This window comes from Lucilia sericata, unplaced genomic scaffold (assembly GCF_015586225.1).
Source record: "Lucilia sericata isolate MDLA Ls3-8-SP2 unplaced genomic scaffold, ASM1558622v1 Contig000853F_arrow, whole genome shotgun sequence".
NCBI classification, from domain to species: domain Eukaryota; kingdom Metazoa; phylum Arthropoda; class Insecta; order Diptera; family Calliphoridae; genus Lucilia; species Lucilia sericata.
Genome location: NW_023994845.1, coordinates 5,655 through 21,702, shown reverse-complemented (window position 1 = coordinate 21,702; position 16,048 = coordinate 5,655). Strand labels below are relative to the sequence as shown.

The window sequence follows — 16,048 nt, the reverse complement described above, 5'->3', positions numbered from 1 at the left end:
AACAATTTTAAGCACTTGTGTTTTTGTCCATTTTTGAAAATAATTGTTAAACAATATTGTAAAATTGTATTTGTATATTTTTTACTTTTTTCTCTCTATCACCTTAATTCACCATATTCCAAAAAAAACAAACAAAAAAACAAAAATATTACAAAACAAAATATTCCACATTATTTGGTTTTTAATTACAACAGTGGTCAAATGGATGCAACTTTAATGGGTCAAAATAAACTTATCAGGTATATACCAAAAACAACAAACGTTTTATTAATTCTTTTTTTTTTTCTTCTAATAAACAACAAAACATAAAAACTAATTTATTTAACTTTTAATCTAAAAAAAAATAAGAAGAACTTTTAAATTAATTTTTATAAAATTTCAACTAATTTCTTTTTCCTCTACCAAACAAATCTTTGAAATAACAAATAACATTAACTACATATTTAATAAACAAATAAAGTTTTACACGAGGTGTTTCTAATTTTGCATCTCGTTATTTAAACAATAAGTGAGTTCAGGTTTTTGACATACAATTTCACAGTTTCTTTTTACGCTAGTTTTAGGATCATTATCAATTTTCTTTTTCAACATATTTTAAACATTTTCTTTTCAGTTTACATTTAAACATTTAAAAAGTAGTTAGTTGTGTTTTTTGAAAAAGTAGTTAGTTTTAAAAGCATTTTATCAATTTGTAAATCACACCTCACTTTAATTGATTTTTTTTTTTGTAAAAAAAAAAACTTTTTTTAATTGTATATAATTTTTTAATAAAAACTTGGTTGAGGTTTTTAGTTAATCATTAGAAATCATTAAACATGTATTTATATTAATATTATTAATAATTGTAATTATTATTTACATTTATTTCGATAAAGATCGGAAAATGTTCGTGCTCAACAGCAGGCTTTGGGTAAACAGAAATATGATTTGTCAAAATGGAAATATTCAGAATTACGTGATGCAATAAATACATCCTGTGATATTGAATTATTAGAGGTAAGTTGGAGACATAACAAATATTCTTACAAATTTCCTAACCTCAAGGATTTAAAGTTGTACTTTCACTTATTTTTAATTTTTACGTTTTATTTAGGCTTGCCGCCAAGAATTCCATCGCCGTTTGAAGGTCTATCATGCCTGGAAGGCAAAGAATCGTAAACGTACTACCATGGATGAAAATGAAAGAGCTCCAAAAAGTGTCATGGAAGCGGGTAATTTTAATATTTTTTTTGGCAAAATTATATATTTTATGTAAATATTCAATTACTATTCCTTTGTTTAGCTTCGAAAGCACCACCATTGGTACAGCCTAAACAAGAAATTACAACTGCCCAGCATCGCTATTTCCGTATACCATTTATGAGAGCAAATGCACCTGAAAATAGTAAGTTTATTTGTTATAATAGCTTAAAAATTATTTTAAAATTTATTTACTTTTTAGCTAAACGTGGTCTGTGGTATGCTCATTTTGATGGTCAATGGATTGCAAGGCAAATGGAACTACATGCTGATAAACCACCAATACTATTAACAGCTGGTATGTTTATTGTTGAAATTGAAAAACATTTTTACAGAAAAAGTGTTAACAAACTTTTTAATAGAGACACTTTTTCTATGGAAAAAGTCTCTTAATGGAGACACTTTTTCTATGGAAAAAGTCTCTTAATGGAGACACTTTTTCTATGGAAAAGTATCTTTAATAAAGACAATTTTTCTATAGAAAAAGTCTCTTTAATGGAGACAATTTTCTACAGAAAAAGTCTCTTTAATGGAGACACTTTTTCTACAGAAAAAGTCTCTTTAATGGAGACACTTTTTCTATAGAAAAAGTCTCTTTAATGGAGACACTTTTTTTACAGAAAAAGTCTCTTTAATGGAGACACTTTAATGGATACACTTTTTGTATAGAAAAACTCTCATAAATCGAGACACTTTTTCTATAAAAATGTTTCTTTAATAGAGACACTTTTTCTATAGAAAAAGTCTTTGAAATAGATACACTTTTTCTATAGAAAAAGTCTCTTTAATGGATACACTTTTTCTATAGAAAAAAATCTCTTTAATGGATACACTTTTTCTATAGAAAAAGTCTCTTTAATGGATACACTTTTTCTATAAAAAAGTCTCTTTAATGGAAACACTTTTCTATAGAAAAAGTCTCTTAAATAGAGTCACTTTTTCTATAGAAAAAGTCTCTTAAATAGAGTCACTTTTTCTATAGAAAAAGTCTCTTAAATAGAGACACTTTTTCTATAGAAAAAGTCTGTTTAATAGAGACACTTTTTCTATAGAAAAAGTCTCTTTAAAGGAGACACATTTTCTATAGAAAAAGTCTCTTTAAAGGAGACACTTTTTCCATAGAAAATGTCTCTTTAATGCTGACATTTTTTGTATAGAAGAAGTCTCTTATAAAGACACTTTTCCTATAGCAAAAGTGTCTTTAATGGAGACACTTTTTATAGAAAAATTCTCTTTAATGGAGATACATTTTCTACAGAAAAAGTCTGTGGAGGCAATTTTTAGTAAATAATAAAAAGAGGTCAAGATTCATTAGTTTTGTTTTTTTTTTATTTCAAGGTATCGATGACATGGAAATGTGCGAATTAAGTTTGGAAGAAACTGGCTTAACACGTAAACGTGGCGCCGAAATTCTGGAACATGAATTTAATCGTGAATGGGAAAAGCATGGTGGTAAACCATATAAAAATTTAGGTGCTAAATAAATTTAAAAATTATACTATCAAACTAAATTAAAACTTAAACAACAAACTATATTTTATAATTTAAAATTATAAACAAAAGAATAGAAAGAAACATATTTGTTTGCAAAATAATAAACGAATCGAAAATATACATCATATTTTTACACTAAATTAAATAAAGAAAAAACAAACGGAATATTCATTGGTTATCATAAATCATAGTAGAAGTAGTAGTTAGTTAGTATTTCTTATTTTAATTTTGTATTAATTATTATTTTGAAAATGTACGTGTGCCTTTTCTAGATGAAAACAAAAATTACACAGCAAAAAGAAGTAGTAAATCCTTTATGGTTTCTGTTTAAATAAACTCAAGAGAAAACGAAAAAAAAAAACAAGAGGCATTGCAACACACAATAAGTATTTAAATATTCATAATTACATACATAAATACCTATTATTATTTAATAAAATAATTTAAAATCTATAAACAAGATAATATTTTATTTTAATTAACAGTAATATCAGGAAGGGGAAATAATTGTTTAAATTTTCCAAAAAAAATCTTTTTAGCACATTTTTATAAATTGGGTGATTTAAAAAACAATCAATATTTTTCCATTAGTACTTTATTATTAAATTCTAGCCTTATTTAAAATAATGGCAAACAATTTCTAATTTTTTTATAAAAAATATTTTTTCAATACAAAATTTTGAAAATTGTTTTCCTTTCTTGTTTTTGAATAATGCTATTAAGCCCTAAGACCCTAAGATTTATTCAAATAATCGAAATCAAAACATGATCAAAAAGCATAGCATTTAATTATAAGAAATTATAAACAAATGTGAAATTTTATATCAAAACTAAGCTGATAAAATAAAATAAATAATTAAATGTACATATTTTTTTGGAGTTTACTTCAATAATAGTTGAACTTTTATAAAATGATTAAATTAGCAATTATATGTGCGTAATAATTGCTAATTTAACAAATAGACCAAAAATAACGAATATTGAAAAACTTTTTAAAAATGATTACTATATCACTAAGTTAGCATCACAGACAATTTTGCAAATGGCAGCACACATTTTGGCAACTCTAAATTCTTTATTACTTTCCAAATGATACGGCAACAACTGAAATCTTAATGAACTGCTATATTTAATTACCGTTATAATAAATTAAAGCAAATTTTCAGCTAAAAGGTTATTTGATTTGTTAAAAATAAAAAATTCAAAAACAAAATGTTTCCCTTGTATTGCAATCAATGTTTTCGTCGTCAAAAATATGAAATATCATTACAACTCTTCGTTTCACGTTGTGGCCATATAATCTGTAATAATTGTGCCCAAGAAAATTGTTGCATTTGTGGACGGCCTTTTAAAGCTGTAGCCATCAATAAGGAAATGCCACAATCAATGGCAGGATATTTTTCCAGTCCCATGTCTCAATATCAACACTTTAAGAAAACATTGAAATTTCATCATGAACAACAGCAACGTCTGGTCATGCACATGTGTCGTACGATTGCCGAAGAAGATAAAAAAACAAAAAGTGAGCTGGAAGCTCTTGGCAAGGTAGACGATTCAATTATGCTTCAAATTGAACATGAACGTGAAAGAATACGTAAATTACGCGAGTACATAGAATACCATGAGAGGCGTTTGGAACAGGCTCGTTATATGTCGCCTCCAATTTCATCTCAACCCCGTACCAGATATCAACCAAGGGTACTTGGTATGGAAGCTGCGATGCCTAAAACGTCTAATAAAAATGTCGCTAAGCGTTTTTCACAAACCATAAGACCGAATTTAGTTTTTCCCCAAAGTCCCACCATAAGTGATACTAATAATAGCAGTTCGGTAACTACGGAAGAAACAAATGTGGTAAAACCGATTACTAAAAAGCAAAGAACTCCACCGGCATTATTGCCATTGTCTCAACACAAACTGTCGGATACTGAATTTTCATTTAATTTATTAGACTAATAAGATCAATTATAGTTTCTCTATGATTCAATGTACATACATACTTTGTTGTTGTTTTTTTTTTCTGATTAAACTTAGCTAATAAATTACAAAAACAAAATAAAAAATAATGGTTTTTCTTATTAGAAAATAATCATCAAAATGTATTTTTAATAAATTATAATCGTTGCAGTCCCCATTGTTAAATGTTTTTAATGGCAGAACTAATAAGAATACAGTTCTATTCTTTAAAAAATATTCTACATATTTCTATAGGATGTTTATCGAACGATTAACGAAAACTGTTTAACGAAATATCATTCTAAACAAAGACTACAAATATCTTCTATTGAACAGGTTCATTTCTATCTAAAACTAAAATTCCTATCGATAACGATTGAATAGGTATTTTTGATCCAATAGATTTTTAGTGTAATACAAAAAATTCAGTTTTGAGACAAAATATTTGCAATGTCATTTTTATTATTTCATATTTATTTCGTTATAAAGAATATTCTAAAAATAGCCATGATTAAAAAAATACTTTACAGAGAGCATCTGATTTCAATAATGTATATAACGGGTATGTAATTGAAAGTGATTTCTGCTTAAAGATTTCGCCGCCGCCATGTTTGTAAATTAATTTTCTAGAAAATGTAAACTTTACATTTTTGAATGTTCTCGTTCTTGCAATACATCTTTCAATTATAAAGTCCAGAAAAGTGTAAATTTTACATTTTGGACTTCTATCGTTCTTACACCTTTCAATTATAAAGACCAATTCATACCCGAAAAGGTTCACTTATTTAATTTCTAATTTTAAATCAACATTTGTACAATAATTAAGTATTTTAAACCAATTACTAAGTCATGTTATTCGAATAAATATTAAAATTGTTAGCCTCATTTCAAAAAATCTACAACCTCATCCAATTCACGCTGTCTTGCCTGTTTCTGGGCCCATCTAGATTCGGCCACCTTAACACTGATTACCCAGCGATCATGAGCCAAACGAATGCCACAGCTACCTCCAGTATCCGGTGTTATAGTTGGCATTTTGTATCCTTGACTTCCACCCAAATAGTAGGTGGCATCAGAACGCAAGTGACGTCTTCTGGCTGGACACAATTTACCACCTTTAGGAAAAGGTGGTTCTTGCAAGTATGCTTTCAGACAACCCTGATGAAATAAATGACCACAGTAGACCCTTTCCACATAGTCATCCTTATTGTCGTCCATTTCCAAATCTTTTGGTTCGGGTGGTAGCACCAAACGTTGACAAATGGGACACATTTCACTATGAAAAGCCAAAGTTGCCTCAAGACAAAATTTTAAAGCTCTATATAGTGAAGGGACTGGTTGAAAATCTGCTAAAGTTTTTCCCTTAGGCATACGCAAAGGTGGCTCCACACATTGTCGGGCTATTTCCCGCGATTGTCCATTAAGATAGCGCAATAAAACAGCCGGTAGATTCGTTTGTTGCTCTTGCAAGTCTATACAATGCCTGGGATAATCTTCAGGCACTATGGCCTTAACACGATAATAGTATTCTCCTCCCTTGGCTGTGAAAAGAACAGTTGAAGCCTTCTGTTTAATCTTTAACTGGTCCGCAGGTGCATTGGCGCCCAAATCCTTGCGCAATTGTTGAATTTCATCAAAACACACACACAAAGCATTGTCTTTAACATATTGCTGCAGGAATTGTAAGACTTTAATGCAATGCGGTTTACCCAAATATTCCTGGCACTGCTTTTCACACAAACCCGTCAAACCTTGCAAGAACTTTTCAGATAAAGTTTTACTTTTTAGCTCTACTAAGATTGTCCGTTTCGGATAGTCTTCGGGAAATCGTAGACACACCGTAAATTGACGATAGTGTTTATTCTCTTGTATGTCCACACGCACCAAAGGGGCTGGAGCAGCTGAAGTGCAAGCAATTATTTTTGAGTTGGGCACAACATTTTCACACAATTTTCGTATTTCGTCAATTTCAAATTCAATAATGCTCATAATCTATTGGAAATGAGGCGGTTTTAATCTTATAATATTTACTTTTAATTGGTTTCCGGACTTTGCAATGTTTTTATGAATTTTTTAGAAGAAAACAAAAAAATGACACATTATTTGCCGCAGATAGTTGTGTCCAAAGTGAATTTACTTAAGAAGCGGTAGCCAGTATAGTTTCATATAGAATTTGAACAGAAAACTGTCAATTTACGTGTATAAAAAATATTGACCAGCATGGTGTTCTGTCAAACTTTACATCACAAAATGCTTTACATTAATGAATTCCCCTTTTTCTACCACATCTTTTAATTTTTCTGAGTAGTGCTTATCAGAGACCTGCGCCGATCGGCTCACAGCCGACTAAGCCGAGCCGCCGAATAAATTTAGAAGCCGCCGCCGCCGAAAATTTTTTCGGCTTATATCGGCTTAAATTGAGCCGCCGATTCCTATATGCATATTAATACTATATGTATTAAAATTAAACAAATTAAAAATTATTACCATTTTATATTGTTTAAGCCCCCTTCACACGAGCACACAAGTAATATGATCTGTCAAAATTTTGTGTAGAAGAGAACGGATAGGATCGTCTAAACGCAATATGTAATGAAACAATCACACATTGAGAGAAAATACGGATGGAAAATGTGACAGTCGTATGGCTCTCTTCATTTTTTGAAATGATTAAAAAAACAAGCAAGTCGCATTAGATCAGGGATGTATATTTATGTAAACACATACAAAAAAAATGAAACAGCTGTTTCCATCTTACTTTGTTATTGTTTTATACCAATCGTTTAAACACAAAAAATATAAATCATACGACTTTTATTCTCTTTTTTGTCATATGGATGGAATTTCAATTTACTTTTTCATTAGACTTTTCGTATGTAAAATGTGATCGTCTGAAGGGCCCTTTACTGAAAATTTAAAATATTTAAAAAACGTTATTTTTATATATGGTTCGAGGCATTACTCGAATTTCGTGTTTTTGAACTGAGTACTGCAAATTATGCATTCCAATTCTTTATATAAATACGTACATATGTATATCTGTTTACAAAAAAAAAAACTAAAAATAAAACTCATGCTTTTAGATATTGTATTTATTTTAAATTCAAATGAGAAAAATTTATATGTTTAAAATTTGTTAAAAAAAACATTCTTTCGTTTTTTCTCGAAAAGACGTTTTTTGAATTATGTTAGTATTGTGAGCATTATTTTTGATTGGCCTGATGTTTTCCTTTCCATATCACAAAACTAAAAGAACTTCAATGTCTGTTTTTATTAATCGGATACGTGAATACTAAAAACGTTTATTTTTAAATTATATACAATATGGCAAATTTTATTCGGCTCACAGCCGACTTAAAGCCGCCGCCGAAACTATTCTACATAAGCCGCCGCCGCCGTCAAATTTGCTCGGCGCAGGTCTCTGGTGCTTATGTGGCAACTTCAAAATTAATTTAATGATTGGCAATTCGATATTGTTTTTTTAATTATATAGTAAGTACAAAATATAAGATAAATAACTATAACATTAAAAATGGGTTTATTTGAAAAATTTAAATTAACCATTCTTTAATTTGTTTCATTAGAAAAACTATTTTTTTTTGCAATACCGGCATCTCTATTATTTTGTTGACAAGAATTGTTCTTTAAATCTGGTCACTCTCATCGTTGATTTGACAGTTTGTTGTTGTGCAAAAATTCAATTTGTCAACAGTGTAGCCACGTTGTGTGATTCACGTACTCGAGTAAGAGGAATTGTGTTTTAATTCTATTGCAATTCTCGATTTCATCATCTAATAAAATGGTCTTGGATTTGGATCTCTTCCGTAGCGACAAGGGTGGTAATCCCGATGCTATTCGCAAAAATCAAGAATTACGCTTTAAGGATGTAGGTCTGGTGGAGACCGTCATCAGCCAAGACACAGAATGGCGTCAAAGACGTCATCGTGCCGACAACCTGAACAAGGTGAAAAATGTCTGCAGCAAAGTGATTGGTGAGAAAATGAAAAAGAAGGAACCACAAGGTGATGAAGCGGCCGAAGTACCGGCTGAAGTGCAACAAGAATTGACAGAATTGAATGCTGAAAAACTGGGTGCTCTAACCGTGAATCAAATTAAAAAGGTTCGTGTGCTTATCGATCAGGCTATGGTCGAAAACGAGAGACTTTTGGGGGAGGCCGAACAGAAACGTAATACAGCTTTGCGTGAAGTGGGCAATCATTTACATGAATCTGTACCGGTTTCTAACGATGAGGAAGAGAACAAGGTGGAGCGTACTTATGGTGATTGTACCAAAAAAGGCAAATACTCTCATGTTGATTTGATAGTAATGATTGACGGTATGAACGGTGAAAAAGGCACAGTAGTATCTGGTGGTCGTGGTTATTTCTTGACAGGTGCCGCTGTATTCTTGGAGCAAGCTTTGATTCAACACGCCTTGCATATGCTGTACGCTAAAGATTATATTCCTTTGTATACTCCCTTCTTTATGCGCAAAGAAGTTATGCAAGAAGTTGCCCAATTGTCACAGTTCGATGAAGAACTCTACAAAGTTGTGGGCAAAGGCAGCGAAAAAGCTGAAGAAGGTGGTGTTGATGAAAAGTATTTGATTGCTACCTCTGAACAACCTATTGCAGCCTATCATCGCGATGAATGGTTGCCTGAAGCTTCTTTGCCCATTAAATATGCTGGTCTCTCTACATGTTTCCGTCAGGAAGTTGGTTCTCATGGCCGTGATACTCGTGGTATTTTCCGTGTCCATCAATTCGAGAAAATCGAACAATTCGTACTCACCTCTCCTCATGATAACAAGTCATGGGAAATGATGGATGAAATGATTAACAATGCTGAAACCTTCTGCCAATCTTTGGAAATTCCATATCGTGTTGTTAACATTGTTTCAGGAGCTCTTAATCATGCTGCTTCAAAGAAATTGGATTTAGAGGCTTGGTTTGCAGGCAGTGCCGCCTTCCGTGAATTGGTATCCTGTTCTAATTGTTTGGACTACCAAGCCAGACGTTTGTTGGTGCGTTATGGTCAAACCAAGAAAATGAATGCTGCCGTTGACTACGTCCATATGTTGAACGCCACTATGTGCGCTACTACTCGTGTTATCTGTGCTATTTTGGAGACACATCAAACTGAGACTGGTATTAAGGTGCCAGAACCTCTTAAGAAATATATGCCAGAAAAATTCCGTGATGAAATTCCTTTTGTTAAACCAGCACCTATTGACGTAGAAGCAGCTACTGCCGCCAACGCTAAAAAGCCCGGAAAGGGTAAAAAAGATGCTGCTGCCGCTTAAGTTTATCGATTCATCGAAGAACACAGTATAATATAGGTTATAAATTGAATGTAATTGCATTTTTTACTTACGCTTATTAGTTGCAGAAGATTGGTGGTTGGTTGAAAAGACCTGTTTCTCATTTAGTGTTTTTTTTTTTAATTTACATAAATAATTTTCAAAATTCTCTAAGCATTTAAATAGTGATTATTAATAAAACAAAGATCCCTTAAAAGGCTAACTCAACATAAGAAAGACAACATCACAAATACGTATTTAATTATTTAATGTGGAAAAGGAAATTAAAGGTAACTAGAAAAATATGGAACTATTTTCGGGAATGTCTGATCACTGCCTAATTAATACTAGTTTACGTTGCCAGTGGTTTTAAAGTAAATTTTAAGGTAAATAAAATTTATTTTTATTTTTTATAATTTAAATAGATGAATAATAAAATATCAATTATTTTTCTCAATAAAATTACGCTTATGGATAGTGCAGTTTTAATTGTAAAAATAAATTAACTGAAACTTTTAGTAATTGTCTTGCCAGAATTATTGGATCTATGTAATGTGGGCATGGACCATGTTTAATGTTTTTGAAAACAACAAAACAACCTCTACAAAATTTATAATTTTTATACAATGCCGAAAAATTCCCATAATAAAACATTTTTATTGCAATAGATACTATATTCAACAATTTAAATTGTTGTAATTTATATTACATTGTAACGGAATCACCCCTTTATATAAAAAACTAAATTCAACAAATTGAAGTATCCTTGACTACCAAAAAATAGAAAATATAAACAAGTTGTTTATTTCTTTCCTAAAAAACTGAAGTGAATACAAATTCAAATCAATTATTACAAAATTGTCTAAAATTTTTTTAATAATTTATAATGACACATCCAAAACGTGATAAATTAGCATCCAGTAATAAGGATACAAGATGGGATCGCATACGTAAGAGACATTGCAGCAATATTTCAACAAATTTAAAATCAGATGCTGTGAAGAAATTCATAGAAATTGACTATATTGGAAGGCAGCAACAAAATATAATGAATGGTGACAACAGCAGGGAATCCAATCTAGATCCGGTCTTAGTAATGAATCTAAGACATGAAATGGTATGAAAAAAGAAATTCGAAAAAAAATATTAATATAAAAAATGTCCATTTTTTTTAGTTTAAAAAGATACCTAGAAAATTACCCCTAGCAACGGTTGCCTACGCTAAGAATTTGCAACAGTGCAAGGAGCACAATATTGCTGTCGAAGATCATTATATAGAGAATCAATTAAATCAATTTCGTATGCATTTACAAAAGCAACACAAACATAATAGAGTGCCTGAGAAAAAGTTGCACTCTTTGTTAATCGATAATACGGATATTATAAAAAGTTTAGAATCTTCTCATAAACATATAGAAGATTTTTATAATACTCCCATAGATGCCTTACAGGAGGTACATGACTTATTTACAGATGAATTGAAAAAACATGCCAAATTGATAGAAGATGAAGAATTTATGGAAACAAAAAGAAATACTCTGGAAATTGATTATTTATCAAAGGAACTGGAAAATAATATAGCTAATGAGGCAGTAGAAACGGAAATAGCAAATACTTTAGAAGAGCAACCAACAACATTAGCAATTGAGAATCAAGAAAGTAGGGAAGTAAAACCAGAAGAAAATATTTTAGATTTTATGGCCGAAAGAATGAGTGAATTAAATTTGAATAATGAAATATTCGATATGAATTCTCAAGTTAAAGCTGAGGAGAATTTTCAGCGTACTCCCAGTCCCTTGGCTAATACAGATGAGATTTTAAAGCCCTTAAGGGAGGTAATAGAAGAACAAAATGCTCTACACTTAAGATGCGTAAGATTTGATGATGACATTAACATTTGTCGGGTTAAAAGAGAATCATCTGTATGTTCAAATACTAGTGATGGTATCGATTCAGTTATATCTGATTTAGCTGAAGAGGCCTTGAAAGAATTGGAAATGGAAGAAGAGTTTAAACTAGAAGACATATTGGAAGAAAATAATTCAGAAAGCAACCAAACTAAACAGAATTTAACGTTAAACGGCTGTTCTCTACACAAAACTAGCAGCGAAAGCAATGATTTAATAGTTACCGGTAAGATGGCTCATTATGTTAAGTCTTCAGAAGAAGAAAATGAAGAAATAAACCCTTCAAATGGTTCTTCCAAGGGATTGGAAAACAACACATATTCAAATAGTGAAAAATCTAATATTATAGAAAACTTATTTCTAAATCGTGCCCATAACAACATCTCTATAATGCGTAAATATTTTCTAAAATGGGTCCATTATACTAACATTGAAAAAATTGAAAGGGAACATGTAGATGGGAGAGCTGATCGTGTTAAAAAGATAAATATTTTCCTGGACAAAATACGCATTGAAAAAAATCGTTTGAAAAATAGTCAGAAAACCGAAAGTGAATTTGCGTTTGAAAATGGACATAAGAAAAACGGAGAGAAAAAGGATACCTTGGAAAATGTGAAAGTAAATAAGAAATACCAAAACAAGTAAGTGCCAAGAACTGAAATAATTTGAATTTTATTGAATTAACATTTGCTGCAATATTTCCAGAATTAAAGTTCAACAAGATATCATAGATTTGCAACGTCTAAAGTTGGAGCGACAGGAACGTATAATTATGGAATTAAAGCTACACAAATTGTCTGAGGAAGCTAAGGAAGCGCGTCAGGAACTGAAGAATGAATTAAAATCCGTTATACGTTCAGGTGATCCCAAATCTAAGGCTAAGGCCAAATGTTTGCAATTAATAGGTAATCTTAAGGATGACGAAGATGATCATTTAAATAAACTGCAAGGTAAAGCTCTTCTAATGCCTAAATTTCTGCAAAACATGCAAGAAAGGGCATTGGAACGAAGTATACGTCATGAACAAGCTAAACAAAGAAGACTACAGCAGGAAGCCGAAAGAGAGGCTCAAAAATTAGCTCTAGAGGAAGCCAAGGTAATTATTTCTCCAAACATACTCTAAATGTATAATTTACATTTTGTTTATAGCGTCAGGAAGATGAAGAAGCTAAACGATTGCGTATAGAAGCCTTAAGAGAAAAACGTCGCCAAGAGAAAATGGCTAAAATCATTAAAGAACGTGAACGTCAGAAATATTTAGAAAATCAACGTAAGGCCCAGGAATTCTACAAACGCAACTTGCTTAAACGTATAGGCATGGAGTGTTTCAAACGCCTGCTGCAACGCAAAAGGGATAACCTAAAAAAATGTGAAGAACTTCGACGTTCGCTATATAAGAAAACCTATTTTCAAGCCTGGTTTAGTCTTTATCGTATACTTAAAGCTAGACGTAATCAAAAAGCAGATGAATTATACGAGAAATTTTTAAAACGTCAATATCTACAGGTATGGTTGCAATATGTCTACGATGAACGTAGCAAATATAATGTTGCTGTGGACTATCATGAATTCAAATTAACCGAAAGCATGTTCCATCAATGGTGGGCATATACAAAACGAATGCAAATGATTGAGGAGACTAAAATGAAACAGGCCGTGTCGCATCATGAATGGTGGGTGAAAAAGTGTTTGCTATTTTTATGTCTAATCTTTATTTAAACTTAAAAATGTTTGTAGGCATCTAAAATGGAAAGTATTGGATTGTTGGCAAAGATTGCCACAAATATTACAACTGGAAAAGGAAACCGAGGAAAGAAGACAAAGATGGCGTCTAAAAATCTGGGAACTTTTACCCGATTACACACCAAACCGAGATGATTTGAATTTTATGTAAAAATGATATTTAGATATTTTAAAAATAACATTTTGTAACAGATTTTTAATAAATTTATATAAATTGAAAAACTGTTTAAAAAACAATTAACTTTGACCTAAACGGAAGGGAAATTATAAAAAAGGTAATCGAAAAATCACTACCTATTGACGATTTATTATCACTAATTTGAATGAATTTTTTACTCTCAAACTTTGAGTATAGATGTCATCCATAGTCAACATATTATATCCAGTAAGTTGGCAACACTTTTCTTTATTTCTACTTTTTTCAATTGGTTTGACGTATTGTGTTGCCACCCTTAAGGCTTATATAGACATTTTGTCACTACCACCTCAACGAGTCAGGTTGGCCGAGCGGTCTAAGGCGCCAGATTTAAGCTCTGGTTCCCGAGAGGGAGCGTGGGTTCGAACCCCACACCTGACAAGAAATCTTTTTTGCTGTTTTTTTAATAATTTGTTAATAATTGAAGGAAAAAGAATAGATTAATTAATGACAGATACGGAAAAAACGCAAAATATATTCGTGTAGAATTTAATCCAGATATAACAGATGAGTGCCTGAAATGGAAGCTATGAACAATTATGGGCAGATCCGGAAAACATTGATTAATTCATGTGATACGCTATACTATGTCCGATGAGGAAAAACGTCCACAAATTGATTTGTACATATACAAACCTCTAATTCTATAATCATTTTATACCGATATCATTATTAATTCATGAGTTATTTACGATTAAGTGCTATTCGGAAGTGGACTTTATATGAAAGCTACAGCCAACTATGGGCCGATCCGGAAAACATTTCGCAGAATGTCACATTCGGATAGAATTTTACCCATATACATAAGTAATGATTTTCCGATGTGGGCTTTATATAGAAAAATCTTAAATAATATTTTTATATAATAGACATCGGCTTAAAAGTGCAAAACTTCTAGATTATACGACTTTATTTCGACCCACAATAGTTCGTTATAGTTTAAAAATTTCGAAAAATACACCTTTTCAATTGAAAATAAGAACTTTTCAATTCAATTCAGAAAAGATCAATTGAAATTCTGATTTTTCATTTGAGAAAAACTTGATAATGGAATTTTTCATTTGATCTCAATTAAAATTGAGATTTTTCATTTGAACTTTAGAAAATAACAAATAATAATGAGAAATTTAATTTCCACTTCAGAAAAACTCAATTGAAAACAAGTAAGAAAGTATAGTCGGGCGTGGCCGACCATATGATACCCTACACCAGTCATGAATATTATATGTGATCTTTTTTTCATAATAAAGCATTTATCTGGAATATTACCTTGATTCCGATTTATTTAAGCAATTTACTGACGAAAAACTAATTTTCTGAAAGAGGCTTTATATGGGGGATAGGAGCAAATGTGAACCGATCCCGATAAAATGGGCTAGATAGATTTATATTTATATAATATTTGTCTGTGATAAATTTTATTGCAATAACAGTGTTAATAAGTGAATTGCGGATATTCAAGTAATTTTCCGAAGGGGGGCTTTGTATGGGGGCTAGGGTCAAATGAAGTCCGATCATTTCGAAATTCGGCAAGGTCATCAAGGCTTGTATAAAACTTTTATCGAGATACATTTATATTATACAGAATTATGAGCTCAAAAACCCTTTTCGGGGGTATTGTATGGGGGCTAGGTGAAATAATGGACCGATTTTAACCATTTCATTCAATAGGCTTCGTCCTTAGGTCAAAATAAACGTGTATGCCAAATTTCATCAAATTATCTTTAAAATTGCGACCTGTACTTTGATAACAACGTTTACATGGACACACTGACGGACGGACATCGTTAAATCGACTCAGAAAATGATTCTGAGTCGATCGGTATACTTAAAGGTGGGTTTAGTACTAATATTTTAGTGCGTTACAAACATCAGCACAAACGCATAATACCCTTCCCACTATAGTGGTGTAGGGTATAATGAGATTTAAATTTTTTTATTATTTCACATTGACCTTTTCTGAATTTGAAAAAAAAAAATTCAGATTATCAATTATGCTTTGAATGAAATTGAACATTTTTACTTTTACGGTCATGGTTTTAAACTTTTGTATTTTTAGAGGATAAATCCTTTACCAACTTTTCGTGTTGCTAGTCGGGTATCGAAATTTGTCCTCAGCATTTTTTTTAATTTTAAATTTTTAACCAGTTTTTGGACCAGACGCTGTTTGATAATATTGAACCCTTCACCTACGTGAGAATTATGTTATTTTGC

General features: G+C 31.2%; 5 protein-coding genes and 1 non-coding gene across 12 annotated transcripts in view; 5 read left to right on the top strand and 1 right to left on the bottom strand.

Moving 5' to 3' along the window:
• The window catches only part of LOC119608580 (myosin heavy chain 95F), an 82,692-nt gene extending 79,794 nt beyond the window's left edge, over positions 1 to 2,898 (top strand). For 3 of the 7 annotated variants that reach the window (XM_037963048.1, XM_037963047.1, XM_037963049.1), the window contains 7 exons: positions 195 to 239; positions 461 to 508; positions 876 to 996; positions 1,094 to 1,211; positions 1,283 to 1,384; positions 1,442 to 1,537; positions 2,578 to 2,898. In XM_037963048.1, the coding sequence (XP_037818976.1) occupies positions 195 to 239; positions 461 to 508; positions 876 to 996; positions 1,094 to 1,211; positions 1,283 to 1,384; positions 1,442 to 1,537; positions 2,578 to 2,723 (676 nt within the window). In that variant the 3' untranslated portion in view covers positions 2,724 to 2,898. Of the gene's footprint in view, positions 1 to 194; positions 240 to 460; positions 509 to 875; positions 997 to 1,093; positions 1,212 to 1,282; positions 1,538 to 2,577 lie in introns of all 7 variants that reach the window. The other 4 variants (XM_037963050.1, XM_037963051.1, XM_037963045.1 and 1 more) reach the window with 3 other exon arrangements.
• Positions 2,899 to 3,713: 815 nt separating this feature from the next.
• On the top strand, positions 3,714 to 4,706 carry LOC119608581 (RING finger protein narya-like). The gene has a single exon (XM_037963053.1). It carries the CDS (start codon positions 3,946 to 3,948, stop codon positions 4,687 to 4,689), a length of 744 nt encoding a protein of 247 aa, XP_037818981.1. The 5' UTR covers positions 3,714 to 3,945; the 3' UTR covers positions 4,690 to 4,706.
• Positions 4,707 to 5,113: 407 nt separating this feature from the next.
• Positions 5,114 to 6,958, bottom strand: LOC119608585. Its single transcript, XM_037963058.1, has one exon. It carries the CDS (start codon positions 6,676 to 6,678, stop codon positions 5,572 to 5,574), a length of 1,107 nt encoding a protein of 368 aa, XP_037818986.1. The 5' UTR covers positions 6,679 to 6,958; the 3' UTR covers positions 5,114 to 5,571.
• Positions 6,959 to 8,333: 1,375 nt separating this feature from the next.
• LOC119608583 (serine--tRNA ligase, cytoplasmic) lies at positions 8,334 to 10,239 on the top strand. Its single transcript, XM_037963056.1, has one exon. It carries the CDS (start codon positions 8,489 to 8,491, stop codon positions 9,989 to 9,991), a length of 1,503 nt encoding a protein of 500 aa, XP_037818984.1. The 5' UTR covers positions 8,334 to 8,488; the 3' UTR covers positions 9,992 to 10,239.
• A 569-nt stretch (positions 10,240 to 10,808) lies between these two features.
• Positions 10,809 to 13,852, top strand: LOC119608586 (coiled-coil domain-containing protein 191). The gene is made up of 5 exons (XM_037963059.1): positions 10,809 to 11,105; positions 11,164 to 12,536; positions 12,601 to 12,991; positions 13,045 to 13,568; positions 13,633 to 13,852. Exons 1-5 carry the CDS (start codon positions 10,875 to 10,877, stop codon positions 13,787 to 13,789), a joined length of 2,676 nt encoding a protein of 891 aa, XP_037818987.1. The 5' UTR covers positions 10,809 to 10,874; the 3' UTR covers positions 13,790 to 13,852.
• Positions 13,853 to 14,131: 279 nt separating this feature from the next.
• Positions 14,132 to 14,215, top strand: Trnal-uaa. Its single transcript has one exon. It is a non-coding gene; the product is annotated as a tRNA-Leu (tRNA).
• Positions 14,216 to 16,048: the final 1,833 nt, after the last annotated feature.